Source organism: Motacilla alba, chromosome 1 (assembly GCF_015832195.1).
Source record: "Motacilla alba alba isolate MOTALB_02 chromosome 1, Motacilla_alba_V1.0_pri, whole genome shotgun sequence".
Taxonomy (NCBI): domain Eukaryota; kingdom Metazoa; phylum Chordata; class Aves; order Passeriformes; family Motacillidae; genus Motacilla; species Motacilla alba.
This window is the reverse complement of record NC_052016.1, coordinates 62,183,657-62,200,554: the sequence shown is the minus strand read 5'-3', so window position 1 is coordinate 62,200,554 and position 16,898 is coordinate 62,183,657. Positions and strand designations below refer to the sequence as shown.

The following is a 16,898-nucleotide window of genomic DNA, read 5'->3' as shown; positions in this document are numbered from 1 at the left end:
TGCTGAGGTTGCTCACTTTTCCATTCAGGTCCCCACTGGGGCATTCAAAACCTCACAACTACTTATTGAGTGTCAGGTGATTTCAGAAATGGACTTTACATCTTTATGTATCGGTCAGTAAATGCTTTACAAGTGACAGAATACTGGAGAGGCTTCTTTCATCAAGTGAACTAGTCTGACAAATTTCAAGACAGCCAAATCTCATCCAAAATACAAACTAAACAAACAATGCACAGATATACAGAAGATCTCTGTATTACAGCAGATGGGTCATAAAAAAACCCAGTACACATTAACTAGCTTTTAGTTTCACATTGTCTTTCAAATTAATCAAGTTAACCTTTCACACCTAATTACAAATTTACTTTACTAAAAAGAGCTCAGCATTTGCAAATATTTCCATACTCTAAAGGCTCCAAAATACTGATTTCCATGAACTATTCAGATAGAACATGCATAACCATGTATGCAGCACCAGAAAGAAAGCATATTACTTGAATTCTGGAAAATATAAAATCTGTTGTCATTAAATATTTTAGGACTACAAAAGGAAGGCACCCCTGGTAAGCACATAACGGAAGGTAATGTTTAACCTGTCACTACTTAAAACTGTGTTAGCACTGTTTTGCTTGAGTTTTTTTTTCCTTTTTAACATTTTTTCCCCAGTGTAGGTAATACTTTTTCTTCATTTTACCTACACAAAATGTAGCTATAAATGGTCATCTCACTAACTCCACTAACAAATACTGTAAGGCACACTTTTTTACCAAACACCCTACAAAGGACCATTCAAACACAACTGAATCAGACTTACTTGAACTTTAACCTCCTGATGACTCAGAAGGGGAACTAGAAAAGGTACAACTCCCGAATCAATCACCATTTGTATCTGTTCATTTCCACCATCTGTTAAGTAGGACAAAGCCCAAACAGTGTCCACAAGAATCTACAAATGGGAGAGAACATTGTTTACACGTTGAACAGAAAATCCGTATAATGAAGGCTTAATTTAGTGAACAACATTCTACTATCTGGGGGTGGAGAGGAGAAAACATGCAATTTAGTTATGGGAAAAACTTAAACATGATTGTGATGAGACCTAATCAGTAATACGTTAGATTATTATGTACAACTATGAATACCAGGGCCATTTGTTCCATCAGAGTAATTTCTGTATGTCCTGTATGTCCACATTTTGGTGCATAAAGTGACAGCATACATCATCTCACAAAGGTAAACTGTTGGGCTTGATTTGCATTTCCAAGATAGACAACCAGCTCAACAAAGTAGTTGTGCTAGTAACTTTCTGAAGAAAATACCAACAGAGCTTCCTTAGCATAGCTGTAATTTGTTAGCTGTGCTATCTTATGATTATGGAATACATAAATTCCCTTAAGTCTCTAATCCATCGGACACCTTAGCATTTCTGATCCATAGTGCAGTTCTGAAGTGAAACTGCAGACAAGTCTGGATGTATGCCTCTTCCTGCCTTCATATTAAGAATAAAAAACAGCAAAGGAAAGGAGTTCTTATACCAACTAAAGGACTGGCAACTATTGTAATGTGGCAACTGTTGAAGTGTTCAAGCAAAGCAAAACCCACAGAGAAATGCCTATCATGCAGGGCCATCTGAGACTCTTAAAAGAAAAAAAGTCACTGATAACTTGATAAGGATGATTAGAAAGCCCTCAAAAATAGACAGGTACAAAAGTTAGTTGTTGCAGAAACAAAGCCAGCAGAGAGGGACGTCACATCACACAGAGATGATGTTAGGAACTGCAGGAAAAGAAATCTGGACCCTACTAAGGACATAATCTGTTGAGGTACCTAGATCTAGCCTACTTTTAAAACAGATACCCATTTAAAATTTCCAGCTACGAGAACAGCTGAGTACTGCAGTACTAGAACACAGGAAGGACTTCACAGTCCTGACCCACAGGCTGTAGCCACCCAGCTCCGGATGCCAGCCAGCACAGCCCAAAGGCTTTCCTGCCCCAGCCTGCTGCTGCCCTCACCTCCTGTGCTGCAGGGACAGCAGAACGTGCTGCAGTGGAGCCACTATGGCAGCAGAAGCAGTGAGAGATGGTGCCTCACCAGTTTGCTGCCCCACAGCCCTGCTGGTGACGAGAGCAGCAGCCGCCAGAAGCGCTCGCAGGACTGTGGGCTGACCTACCTGCATCACTGACTCATCGCCAAAGATAGGTTTGCTGCTCCAGTATGGAGAGGCTGGGACCAGACTGGTACCTCCAAACTAGCACCTGACTCTCAGGATCAAAATGACGGACACCCTAATTGAGATCAGTCAAAACCTGGCATCACAGTCTCATACCTACATCAATAAGCTCTCACACAATCATTGCTTGCAAAAAGCTTTAAAATTTGGCAGAGAAAAAGAGCCTACAGGTTATATTTGGTTTTGCAATGAATTTTGTTCAGCTCTGTCCAAATTACTCATTGAAAAGTCACCATGTGCTGTCTCCCACACACGTTACACTGGGAAAACCCTGGCAAAGTCCCAGCTTAAACTGTACAAATATTTTGTGGAGACAAGCCCACTTCACCATTAAAAAAGCAGCAGAAACACTGCTACTACAGCGTTGAACTAACAAATGACAGTCCCACTGATCTCATGTTTTATTTTATCCCCAAACCCAACACAAGGGTTCAATTCCTTCTTCCCTAAACTAAAAGATCACTACAGGGCAGGGATTACAAAGTCCTGATAGAAGGAAAAGAAAAACAGCTCAATATCCCTCCGTTACTCAGATCTCTGTTCTGAAGTCCCAATATATAAGGCTTTGTGAGGTAAATCCACTCCCTAGGACATTACTTGGAAAAACACAGGTAAACTCATGATTCAGGAATGTGGGAAGTACTGAAGGTTTAGTATTAAAAACATGAAGGTTGTCAAAGGTGCCACAAAACAATAGTTTATTGCTGTTTGTTTAAATATATTTTCATATGCAATTTCTTTATTAAACATTGCAAAGTCAGGCACCCAACAAGTTACAGAAGTCAGGTTTACCTTTATGATCACAATATTTTACTGGACTGATATATAGAATTACATCTAATTTTTTTACACATATTACATATCATCTATGCAAAATTATAAACTGGGGCAGAATTAAAGTGCAGCTGATGGTAAAGCTGACACTTTAATTTTCTAGTGCTCATTTCAAGATAGGATTTTTTAAAGCTATTTCAAATGTACAGGATAAAAAATGCCATCATCTACAAAAGGCACTTCAGAAATAGTATTTGCACTTTCTTTTTCATGCTCTGAATGGCTACAATCACATTAGTCTTCATATTTAATTATGCATTTATGACTTAATTATACACAAATTAACACAAAAACCCAAGTTTACTACTTAAAAAATCCTGCATTATCTTTCTAGAGAAAACAAAGAATCTAAATATCTAAAACTTTAGAAATTACTTACGTTTATATCTGTATGGTAAATGAGAACACACAATGCTGGCAAAATCTGAAAAGAAGTTCATCAGTCATTACAGTAGAACAAAATTGGTGGTAAAATTATGAATCCAAGTATTGCAATCACAAAGCTTAGCTGGAGTCTGCTTTAGTATATTGTAATCACACACCTTCCAGCAGCTGGTCATTCCCTCAAAGTATGTATAAAAATATCTGTATTATCTGTATTTCAAATTTGTGAAAATATGAGACAGTGCTAGATTATTAGCCTAATATCAATATATAAACCACTTGGAATAAAGTTTAATTTTTTATAATCACAAATGGAGAATATATAAAACTGGGCTGTGATAAAACTGCTTTGAACAGAGTGTTTTATTTAGTAAAGCATTACTTGCAATAGTTTCCCTGTTTCTCTGCTTCATTTTTAAATTTTCATTAAAGTTTAGCTGTTAACGGTAACATACTTCACATGGCTTCAAAAACTGTATCTACACTTTTGAATTTATCTTAAAATTAATAACTTTACTTACAATTACAGTTCTAGTCAAATAGCTCAATTTTACTAAGTGTGCCAACGTTATGAACCAAGCATTTGCTCTGTTCCCCAGTTTAAAAGGATTTTCAGGATTTCTGCTCAGGTTGGGACTTGGCATTGACCACATGTGCACACCGAGTTGAAACACAAATCACACTACATGTCACAGTTTAATTACGCTTCCTCTTGCTGAAAATAATTACATCTGGATTCTTCTACATACAAAATCACATTGCAGCCTTTTTTTTTGTTAAAACATGTAATGCTGAGTATTTCAATGCTTTCTAATGTGTTAATTTTTTTGTTGTATAGCTCATCACTTTAGTCTTACTCAGTTTCAGATGTTACAAATACCTTTATTACAGCTGTAGCAAGAACCACCAAATTGGTCAAATTATTTCATCTAACATATGACAGAGTGGCACAACACATGTGCAGTGACAAAAAACATGCAAAAATTCATAGTGTGACAGTGTAAAACATTTGGCCTGCAGCCCAGAGTATAAAACATTATCTGTCTCATAATTCTTTATTTACCTCCTGAACTGTCTCCATAGGCGGTGGGGGGTCCTTATTCCTGCAGAGATTTACAATGACCCATGTGACGTTCCGAAGGAAGGTGATGGGAATGGAGGGATTGATGAAGGACAGAAGAGGTTTGACAACTCCCAGTGATATGACATAATCTCTACACTGAGGACCATCACCTACAGAAATGAAAATTGTTGCAAAAGAAATTACATTAAAAATGGAAAATCTTGAAATGTATGCAATGACATGTTGGGATACTGAAATTCTATGTTTCCTCACCAATAATCTACTACTAAAAGGTCATATTTAATTAAATATACATACATAAAATTAGGTATGTATATTTTAGGAAACACAAAATTTATCCTGTTAATATTTTGCATAGCAAGTGATGTTATTATGTAGGAAAAAAACCAGGAGGTACATATGTAATTCTGGCCATATTATATACTTTTTAAAAAATTGTATCAAGACAGAATTCAGAGGAAACATAGTCTCTTATGATAATGCCAATGTTCAAAAAGTCAAGTTCTAAAATAAAATGTTCCCTGAATTCAAATCATTAAAACAACAAGTTACCTATAATATTTCCGAGAGCCCAGACAGCTTGCTCACAAACATTCTGGTGTGGTGAATGAAGTAGTCTCAAGAAGAGGGGTACTGCATCTGCAGAATGCAAAGATTAGATTTGTTTAATGCTGAATCTTGGTATGTGAGCAACATGTTCACTGATTTACACAAAACAAATTCTCCACCATGCCTTATAAATGTTTCTGTTATGAAGGGTGCACAAAACCTGAGTTGAACATTTCTATATATATCTAGAGAAGGGAAAAATAGACTTAAGAACAGAATTATTAATCAACAGTGCTCCCCACATTTAAACATTTCCCCATTATTTCTCAAGGCAATAGGCAGACCCTCAAGTATGCAGGCGTCAGGTTTCATGTCCCGGTAATTCAGATTCTCCAGTTATCCAGGATCACAACACATACCAAGCAGAATGACATGCCCACTTGTGCAAACGTGCTTCATATCCTGACTTTAGGAAAATAACTTCCTCCCAGGTGGTGGCTATAGTTAGTTTCCATATGCAGTGAGGATTTACATCCATCTGCCAGTCCCAAGACACGTTTCAATTTGCTCTTATATAATGCCAGCAACATACCAAATTAAGGAAGTAGTACTGATTTTAGATATCATTCTCTGTGGAATTAAATATATTTGATAGAGCTAAGTAACCATCCCACTACTATCCCCATGCACTGTTTTCCTTCAGACAAGCCATACTGTTTGAAAGACAGTAACTCTTCCAGCAATTTTTAAATCTATATAAGATCATATTCATCCTATAGTCTGAATAAACTAGATCAATTTATATACTGTTAAGAGTATTTTTCTTGCAGAAATAGCTCCACAATTTTTTAAAAGTGCAACACAGTTTGTGAGCAACTGTGAATCAATATTGTGTTGATAATGTAAAGTGATAATAAGCCAAAAAGCTCTGATGTATTTTCCTGAAAAGTACAGAGCCATGAAGAACAAAGACAACCTAAAATTCCTTCCCCACCCCAGAGGAGTGATTCAGCCATTGCCTATAACTGACAAGGAGGGACAGCAACACACTGTAGCTTAAGAACACTCACTCTTGTAATAAAAGCACCCCACTTCCACTAGCTCAAGTGGAATATTTTAGCTTCCTTCTTAGCAATTACTGAGATTACAATTCAGCTATACATGCATTCAACATTTTTTGGAGAAGAGGGTCAACTATGTCGTTTATATTACAGTGCAATCCTGGTATGCTTTCAAAACCAGGAATGAAGTTCTTTCATAATAGCACTCAGGCAGGAGGACAACCTGAGACAGCATGAGTTGAAGTTATCTGACCTACCCCTCTCAAAAAATTAATTATTCCTGTTCCAAACTGGCTTCTGCCAAGAGCTATTCTGTGCACATAGTCCTTCTCTTTTGCTGGGCCTTCCAAGTACCATCTGTCCCTCCTCACTGCAGGAGGCTGCCTTCTTTTGTATTAAGGCTGCACCAGCCTCTTCTGTAGCTGCAAGGGTCTGTTGCTTTGTTTCCTCAAACCTTTCCTTATCTAAAGGAAGAAGAGCTGGGAGACTGTTATCCCTTGGTCATCTCCCAGTGAGCAAGGAGCAAGACATTCAGACTAAACTTCATCCATTTTCTCTTCATAAGTAAAATGCTTTTTGATTCTCTGAAGTAATTTAGCACATTTTCTTCTTTTCAAGCATTAACTAAACAGGTTTTGGGAGAACCATGTTCCAACCTGAACTTCTAGTAATTGTTCAGGTAACAATAATGCTTTCAGTTGCGCTGTACAAACTTTTATTCTACTTTTAATTTTTACTTTGAGATTTTTTCCTGCAAAGCTAATACTATAAACATCCTTTCTGTTAGCTTCATTCAAACAGGACAACATTGTGGGACATGAAAAAGAAAGAAAACAATGACTAACCAATGAACAACTTGAGAAGGAAGAAAAAACTTGGGAGTAGATTTTCAAAGGTACTTAGACACCAGAAAAGCAATCTAAAAACAGAGGTGCCCAAATCACATCAGAAATTTTTGAAACAAATTCAAGATACTGATTTTTTTGTTTTAATGCCTTTGGATTTTTATCCAAAGCTCATTTTGGATTATAATAATAGTAATAATAACAACAATAACAATAATATTGCTCCAATATATTAAATATACAGAATCTAATAATTATTCAGTTATTTTATTGGCCATGAAAACATACAAACCAACATTTTAATTTGAAAGGCAGGTTCCTACACTAAAAAAAATTAAATAAATAAGTCATCCCTTTCCCATATAAAAATGTGAATATGAGTAAGTCAAGATAGCTTTGCTTATCTATAATCTTGTGTTTAAGACAACATATTCCATTTAGCACAAAGGTGATTGTTTTAAGATAATACTGATCCATAAAAGCTATAGATATAATCCTGAAAAAATTATTTGATTAATTTTTCTTTATTTGACTTTAGAGTTTCTTTCCTTTCTCATAGTCTGGTTAAACAAGAAATGAAAGCAGCTCAACAAACTTGTGTGTACAGGAGATACAAACCATACAGACAAGGAAAGGATGGTAATTTTCTTAGCAATGTATTTAAATGTGCAACCTTACATAACTGTATGTATTTAACAACTTTAATAAGATTTATGAACACATCTTTGAGGCAGAAAGAATTAATTCCCAACTTAAGCGTTAGCCACAGAGCAATCAATGGTACATGATTTCAGAAATCAAACCAAGAATGAGAAAGGACTTAGATTTTTGTTATAGTTATTGTATCATCTGTCATTCTCTATCTTCTTCATGGGAAATCCTGCCTGGCACCCTTAACGTTAATTGTTAGTGACAAGCAGATTTATGTTTAAGAGCAAATGTAGAAATCTTTCAGAAATCTTCGCTAAATCTTTAGGACAAGCACATATTTATTACTGTAATGGTATTGATAAGAAATTGCACTTGTTATCCACTTTCTTTTTCCCACAGTATACTCCCCAAAAAACCCGAAGTTGTAATACTTACTCGACTGTACAACAGCTTGAGTCTGTGCAGAAGTGCCTGATGCTATGTTAGTCAATGCCCATGCAGCTTCAAATTGTAATGAAGGACTGTAATGAAAGAATTTTATGCTACTAAGTTGAAACATGATCTGAAGACTATTTAATGGTTCATTTCAATATTGCTAGCCATATCCATATGAAATACTCTACACTTAGACAGTACCACTGGGCTAAAATTAAAAAAAACTCCAACATCTAAGCCTGGATTTTTCAAGGGAAAGCTATAAGAAAAAAGAGATCTTGCATTCTGTGACCTTCTGTAAGCCATCCATCACTCTGAATTAATATTAGTAACAAAAAAACAACCAATTAAATTTGATTCTTCCAACATTACATTCCAGATCAAGTGCAAGCTGGTATAATTCGATACAGACATTTTGCTGCACCATCACTGACAGGCAAAAGATCTAGAATCAGTATGAAAAGATAGCATCATACCTGTCTTATTAATTACAGAGAAAATTAGATACAAATGTCATGAAAGCTGGGACAACATCTCTTCCAAGATGTCTGTCAACTGCTGTCTATGCCAACAGCAATTTAGTAGAACAGTTTGCATGAAAACTGCTGTTAAAGCAAATACTGCAAGTTAAGAGTTCTACAAGCTACAAAAGAGTTTACAGCCCTAATGGTCATTACTACAACTGTAAGCGTCTGGATTTAGAAAAGAACAGAGACTATTTACTGTTAGGTGACTGTTTCATTTCCATAGGTTTTGTGTCTTCATCAGTCATGTTTTATATACAGTTTTAAGTACCTGCTTCTTTTAAACTTTTTTGTCTATTAATTTCCAAAGCAATTTGAGGGTTTTTTTGGGGGATGGGATTGCAGAAGAATTAAACAGGAGATAAAAACTAATCACACCTATCAGCAGCTACCTATATACCTTTAAATTTTAGGGTAAAGCGTATTAAAACTCTAGTTTTAGGTTAGTCCCTTTTTTCTTTCTCTCATGATAAGCTTTCAAGTATAACATGAACAACAGCTTTAATAATTTGTTATGCAAAGTCTTTTCAGAGTTTAACTCTGCTAAATATTATATAGCAATCACAATTAAAAGGACTGCTTAAAAAACCATTGAGTTCAATTTTGAAAGACTTATTAAACATTTACAAGGGTAAATCATACAAACACTAGCAGAATATTCAAATTAAAAAGAATTTTCAAAGCACCAAACCATCTACTTCTAAAGCAGACAAGCGTTCATGACCCATTTTAAAATTCTTTCCTGATTTGAATGTTATTGTCAGCTGCCTTCGAAGCAACTGTTTTGTTAAACAAGCTAGGAAAAAACTCTACTCACAGTTCATAATTTTGCAGCCATCAAAATACACCAAAAATACCACAAGATATTTTTGAAGTTCCTAGCTCTCATAGCTGCAGAAATAACATTGAAAATGGAAATACTATAAAAACATTTATGTCTGCCTGAGATCAAAGACAGCTAAAATATTTACAATATTAATGGTGTTAATCTCTATCTATCCGAATCAGGGGCTCAAGATTTGTTGAATATGGCACGTTTTGCTTCTTACATGTCATTAAATGCCTGCAGCTATATGCTCAGTGTTCTCTATATTCTTTACTGAAGCTCTTTGTTTTCCAATAAAGACTCAAGAGAGCATGCTCATCAAGTTCCACCATCACATAAGAGAGCGGCAGAGATCCTGAAGGAAACACACCTTGCAGTGCAAAGAAACCAGAAACTCAAGCTAATAATCTTAATGGAAAAGACAAATGTATTCTGGAAAAAAACCCTGTTCACAACCAGGCATGTTCTCTGCCTTCATGGAAATACATACAACAAGTCTGTGGCAGGTTTCTTTAAAAAAGCTGGTAAAAGGCCAAAATATTCAAAACCAATGAGAAATGTAGTAAGGTTTTCTCCATTAGCTGGATATGCTCAAACATGCCCTAAGAAATTAAATGACATTTCAGTGGCAGAATAAATGTGCCTGGAGAACTTGTGATCTATCATTATGGAATGTGAGCCACTGTGTCAGATTATATGGTACTGGAATCCTCAGTTTTGCTTCAAATAATGATTTTTTTAAATGCAAATTTCCAGTAACAGTGAATATTTTTAAAAGAATACTTACTTATCATCCCTTTCTAGGCATTTTACCAGAATCGGTAAAATTCCAGATTTTATTAAGTCATCAATAGGTGGATTTCTGTCACTGGATAGGAGTTTTCTGTGAAATTGAAAGTAAAAGTAAGTAACTTTCATAACAAAAAACGTGTATAAATTATGCTTCTGTATCTTTATTTATTTTTACCTCGCAGCTTGGACAGCACTCAGCTGGATCACTGGGTTGTCACTTGTGGCGTTCTGAAAAAAAAAGTTAAAAACACAGTGAAAATTAAAAATGCACAGAACACACCCTTCTAGTTAAAAAAAAAAAGTTAAATGTAACATACCTGCAGTATAGCTTCTAGTGTTACATTTTGCTAGAAAAGAAAAATAAAGTTTTAGTAATTTTGGTGATAAATTACAACCTTCTTAAACATTTAACACGAGAAAACTTATTTTAACAGTGTATCAGTTCATAAACTTACTTTCAAATAACTGCGAGATAACAGACTATATTGCGTAGAGACATCACCAAAAATTTAAAAATAATTCCAGAATCAAGCAACTTACTGCTTTGAAGTCAGCATCAACATCAGAATCTTCTAAGCTTTCCTCTTGAGGAACATTTCTTTTTTTCAAGAGATGTTCATCTCTTTTGTTCTGTAAAGAAATGACAAAAAATAAAGTCACTTTTAATGCTTATTAGTACAGGGTGGTGATGCACAATGGACCCTTTCAACATTTAAGTAAAGATAAGGTTGTCTTTTTTTAAAGGCATTTGTAACTGCAAAGAGAATTTGCAGTATTTTAGCTGTAATAATCTGGCAGCTTGCTAATCAGACAGATCTACAACAATCCATGACATTTGAATTAATTAAAATTCACACTCTGGGGATCAGTTTTCTAACAGGCATTCACAATACTCATAGCTCTGCATGATATTAACATTTAGCCACACGTAACAGAAATTATTTTTCAGTATAAGATTATTTTTCAGCTAAACCTGTTTTGAAGCTCCCTGGTCACATCTATTTGCATTTTCTGTGTAAAGTAGCATGCTCCATGCACATTGGCACTTGCAGTATTTCTCACTCATGCTCTTAGCCTGATTTCTGACAAAAAACAAGACACCCTCAAGTCTTAGTTCCTTTAAGGAATTATAAAAGAATAAAATTATCTTTTCAGTGGTAAAATACCCATTTAACATTTCATTTTAACATTCCTAAATTAATGAATTTGAAGACATAAAACAGTAATTGAAAAAGAAAACAAATCATCAATTGCTTACACTTTTTTGCAAATTTAAAATGTATTAACAAAACTATGAAATGTTCTCTTCTAAATTTTAGACTTTATATTTTGTTTGGTATGTCTAGAGGTATAAAGACAGAAGGGGCAATGGAAGATGATGACACAGTATATATACCTGAACACCTTTTTATGTTTGGTTTTGGCTTTTTTATAAGTTAATTAAGATTTCATTCTTTAATGATGCAAAATGTTGAAAAAGAGTAAGAGCTAGCTCTAACATCTAGAAGAAATCTAGTATACTAGCAAGGAAAGGCAGGCCTTTCACTCTCCAATTATCTGATAACCACAGTACTCATTACAGATTTTATTATACCATACCTAGTTTGTAATATCTAAAAAAGTCTTTAAACAGAATAATGTGATGAAGGGTCCCCAATATTTTATTTTACGTTATAAAAACCAGCAATTCCAGGACCAAAATTTCTGGGACTTGTTTACCTTTCAGGCATCTTAGAAATAACTTAAAACAAGTTTGAAATCCTCCCAATCAATCTATTTTTCTTTTCAGATAAAACAAAGCTAGAACTACAAACAAGCCTGAGATTAACCCTTTATTGCAGAAGACAACATCCCACAGACTTAGCAGAATTTAATTTTAGTCAAGTTGTAAGTACAGATCCTCAAAGAGTGCACAAGACCACCTTGACTGGCTCCAGAGCCATGCAGTAACAGCTGCATACAAGGAGCACATCAACACAGACAAGCACCACAGGCAGTTTGTTGGCAAGTGGATCTGGAGACAAGGAAGATGGAAAGGAGCAGGCAGCTGAACACCAAGAAAGCAGCGTTATGCAGACAAACTGCATCAGGCAGGAACACATTAACTGATGGATTCACCAGAAAGACCTGTAATGTATTTATCTGATTTTCCCACACCAGTCACTGAGCTGAACAAGAACCTCTCCTGTTCCAGTAAGCCTTCCATACCTGCACATGCAACTATCCAACCCTTTGGCACCATGAGTATACCTCCCAGAATGCCTCCTACTGTTAACCTTAACCAAAACAAGTATGAGTAACAGTCCATATTCTAAGGCCAAGATATTTCACCCCCTTAAGAGAGAGAAAGAAACTTCACAGGATGTAACTGACCACAGAATAATGCTGCCATTTCTGTGAGTGCAGGCAATGTTTACAGGCCATCAGTCATATGGTGTGATAGGCTCCAGAAAAAATTGCCTCAGCCAAGGAAAGAAAGAAGGAACAAGAATGTTTCTGTAGCTACTCACTGTTTGCAGGTGCTTGAGTAGAAAGACAACTGTCAGGACCAATACAGAAGAGTTTCCACAGCAGCCTGAGGCAGAGAGGCTAGTATTTACTGAAAAGTACTTAAAGTTTCTATTCTAATTAGTATTTCTTATGAAGTCAAAGTGTTCATGAAACCTTTCAGTCCTAAACAGTGTCTCTAAGGCTATTTGAAACATTGTTGTCCATCTGCAGAAGTGTCCAATCCCAAGACAGCTAAAACGCTCTCTCCAGCAATTTGACAGGCCAATCACTCTCCTACAGAAGGTAAAAGATGATTTGCAGCCTGCCACGGCTCTAAAATGCTTGTATTTTGACATATTGTAGCAAACTCAAAAATGTTTTGCCTAAATCAAAGCACCGGCCTCTTCTGCAGGCTCCTGCACAAGAAGGTGAAAATGAAGACAAATGAACATACCTGGATACAGCTGTCCTGTTCAAAGCCTGGCAAGGGAGCCCTTTCAAAGGTAGAAGCACCAGAGGAGAATTCTGGTGAAGGGTAAAACCTTGTCACAAACAAAATGCAGCAGGTCTCCTTCTAAAGGGAAGATCCTCAACACTGCCTGAACCATGTGTACTATGTACAGAAAGTATGGAAGCTCGTAACACGAGCCGACTGCTGGTCACAAGTATTGCCAACATTCCAGTAGAGATCCCACTACAACAGCCTACAAAGGTTTCTGTACAAACAAAAGGCATTAGTAAACATGCCAAATGAATAGATAACAGTAATGATACCAGGAGTGCACTTCCTTGTCCAGTTTTTATGACAGATGCCAATCATTTGCTTCACTGACAGTGGGATGGTCAAGCTACCTGAACAGTACGTATTCAAGTCCTGAACATCCTAGTACTTGTTTTGTTTATCTTCTTGGAAGATGGCCACAGGATTAAAAAGAAATATAGACTGAAACACAATTTAACAGAAAAGTCCTTGTGGGTAAAGAGAACATCTTAAAAGCCCTGTGCTACACTGAACTTAGTACTAGAGGACATGGCCAATGGGATGCTCTAATAGAACTGTGAAAGGCGTCAAATATGAATTTCTACCTATTTTTCAGTACTGGACACGCAGGACAGCTCTGTGAAGAATGACAGCTGTTGTGAAGTTCCAAGATTAAAAGGGAAAAGAAATTAACAAGAAAATCTTTGCCTGTAGGTAACAAATACCATTACAAAATGTTTCTTCAGTTCAGGGGAAAGTTTAGTAGGAGCTCAGTAGCCAGTAGAAGTTCTTGAGGCACAGAAGTTAACTTAATTACGTTTGAGGCTTCTGAGGACAAAAAGCAGAACTTCAAGAACATTTCAACATTAGAAACTGAAGCTCCTAATGCTAGCCAGTATTAGATATGCTCACAGGTAACAAGAAGCAGCTCTTGCACCTGTAATTACATCCAAGGAAAGACTAAGGGTTCAAGCCAGTGATAGAGGTAGATTCAGGTTTTCTGGACATCCTTTTTAGGCTACCACTGAGCCCAAGTCAGATTCCAAGATTCTTCTTCAGATAAAGATTTAGCTACAGATACACAGTTAGAAGCTGTAGGCAACTTTCCTACAGTTCAGTTCTGCTAATTCACCTTTGTGACAACAGAGAGCAATCATCATGTTCCTGTTTGGTTAGCGCTCATCTGTCTCAGAAGAGGAGCAAATTGACTAAAAAGAAGTAGATACCAGTATGAATTGTCTTCACAAGCATGGATTGTGAAGATTGAGACCTCTTAAGTCAGGGAACAGCAAGATCTCACCCAAATGGTTTCAAGCAAATCTCCAAAGAATTTCTTCATAGCCCTTTTCAACTAAGCCTCTAAAAGAATCCATTAGGAATGTAATTTTCCTCTTAGGGTATTTTTTTTTAAATGAATCAGTCGAGGCAGAGTAAATGCAAATTCTTTTCCAAGAATTTGTACCACTAACACTTGATAAGGAAGCCTCCAGAAGAACATACTACTAGTGCTTCAGTGTCCCTGTCATTGTAGTCATTCTTCAAACTGGTAGACTTATACTATGTACTAAAATATGTTCTTTACAGTGAACGAAAAGCTATACATACACACTGAACTGATGTAAGTTTTACTATTCTGAAACTAAGGATTTTCTTTTTCTTTTGGATTTTCAGACTTACTGAGAACCAAAAAGACTTTTTTCACCCTAGCACTCCCAGCAACATAAAAGACAGATTCCTTTATTCAAAGAGTTTTCTACTTTATTTAGGGGCTATCATGGACATAAGCAATCTTATTTAAGAAAGATCAGAGTAGACACAAGGATAGTATGCCAGGGAAAGAGGTAAAAAAAGACATATGTCCATGACTCTTTAATCCACCACTTATTTAGCAAATAATTGCTTTGCCTTGCACCAAATTTAATTGGCAATTAGAGCTTTCATGTGCTCATGTCTATGAGCTCTCAGGGGCAGCTGAGTTTGCCAAGAAAGCCAAAAATAAACCTTGTGAGAGATTATGGAAGTTCTTAGGATTCCAGTTAGTGGGACAGTATCCTGTGTTTCTGCTGAAGTTAGGAGTGCTAAGGCTTCCTTTGAAGGGTGACATCTAACTCAAAGACCATATAATTGAGGACTACCGTGCTTTAGGCACACAAGCGGCCCAAGACAAACTTCATCTTCAGAGAAAGCCAAGCACCCAGAATCAAAGGACGTCTCAGAGCAATGCAGTTACAGGATTCATTTAGATATAGAACCTTAAACTGAATCCTAACCATTGCTCATCCACAATGCCCCTCTGGATTGAGACTAACAGACTAAGCCAATTAATTCCTGTTACTAACAGAGCAGCCTTCAGGTCTCTGAGATGCTGAAACCAAATGATAAACACTCTAAATCAGACTTCAACAAGACACTGAACTGAAGAACTTTATATTCTACATCCTGATGCAGTCTCCATCACCTGATGCTTACAGTGTCAAAACTGATATTGTTGTCTGTCAGGAAAGGGAGATGGCTATTGTTTAAGCTCTCAGACCTGTTCTTGTACAAACAATATAATCAGAGACCTAGACTGTATTTCCAGAAATGCAGATCCATTCTCAAAATGCATAAAACACAAAGCCAATATGGAATCAGTAAAAGGGCACCTGACCATAAGGAGTGTCATCTGACTGGCTCATGATGCCAACCCATGCCTCAACCTGGAATCTGCCAGACTATTACTACCTTTTCATGTTAGATAGCTTTGTTCATCTTTTGACAATTAAGTTCCTAAACAAATAACTGATTGGAAAAAAAAAAAAAAGCGAAAACAGTTTCTTCCTGAATAAAAGCTGTAGTGTGAAGACAGTGAATAGAGATAATATATTCTTGAAACACAGAATGTGTTGCAAATGCACCTTGATGGCTGTAATTTCAAGAGAGTAAACACCTCATACTGATGCATGCAGAAATTGTTTACTACTGTTCAAAGCCGTGATTTTTTATTTATTCCATCTTACTAAACAGAGATGCAAGCAATTTCATCAGATCCATTCATTTAATATTTATATCCACATTGATTCAAAAGATAAACCCATGACTGTGTAGTGCTTCAACTGTACATATCACGAATACACTCAATTTGTCTCTTTTCTTCAAAGCCAGGTGTACACACAGCATCTGGGTAGCTGGGATGAAGAGAAGACATCCCCTTCCTTTGAAGAGGCACCGGTGGATTACTAAGGTCATGCCAAAAATTTCCTGATTTTGGCATACTCCTGCTAGAGCAGCAGTGTTAACTGTAAAGACTGAAGCAATGATATTACAACTTATCCTTTCCACTGCTGGAACTTGATAAAACATACCCCTTAACATTTCAGTCTCAATTCTGTACCAGAAGCAATGGTACAGAATCTCATCTGCCACAGAGTTCCCACGGCAAACCAGCTGCCCACCAGCACCAGCTGGTGACACACTGAATTTATTATTCAAGCAGATTTTTTTTGGCCTCTGCAGTAAAGATGCTTAACCAACACTCAAGAACACCAATTCCTGCATTTGAGAGTGCTGCAGCTGCTGTTCACTCTTGATTTACAGTCTGACCCAGATCCAGTGCTCAGGCTTCTCCTCTAAGTGTGTAACTGATCTTTGCATGTGCAGTTTTCAGTGAGAAGTCACTGGCAGCTCATAGGCTTCCTCCTCATTTTCACTCACATATTACTGGCACATG

General features: G+C 36.5%; 1 protein-coding gene across 2 annotated transcripts in view; it reads right to left on the bottom strand.

Annotated features, from left to right (window-relative positions):
* KPNA3 (karyopherin subunit alpha 3) overlaps window positions 1-16,898 on the bottom strand; it is a 47,644-nt gene that overhangs the window by 8,741 nt on the left and 22,005 nt on the right. For both annotated transcript variants that reach the window (XM_038133931.1, XM_038133939.1), the window contains exons 3-11: window positions 10,759-10,848; window positions 10,536-10,565; window positions 10,394-10,446; window positions 10,214-10,309; window positions 8,077-8,162; window positions 5,088-5,174; window positions 4,515-4,684; window positions 3,447-3,491; window positions 815-946 (exon numbers count right to left, since the gene is read on the bottom strand). In XM_038133931.1, the coding sequence (XP_037989859.1) occupies window positions 815-946; window positions 3,447-3,491; window positions 4,515-4,684; window positions 5,088-5,174; window positions 8,077-8,162; window positions 10,214-10,309; window positions 10,394-10,446; window positions 10,536-10,565; window positions 10,759-10,848 (789 nt within the window). The remainder of the gene's footprint in view (window positions 1-814; window positions 947-3,446; window positions 3,492-4,514; window positions 4,685-5,087; window positions 5,175-8,076; window positions 8,163-10,213; window positions 10,310-10,393; window positions 10,447-10,535; window positions 10,566-10,758; window positions 10,849-16,898) is intronic.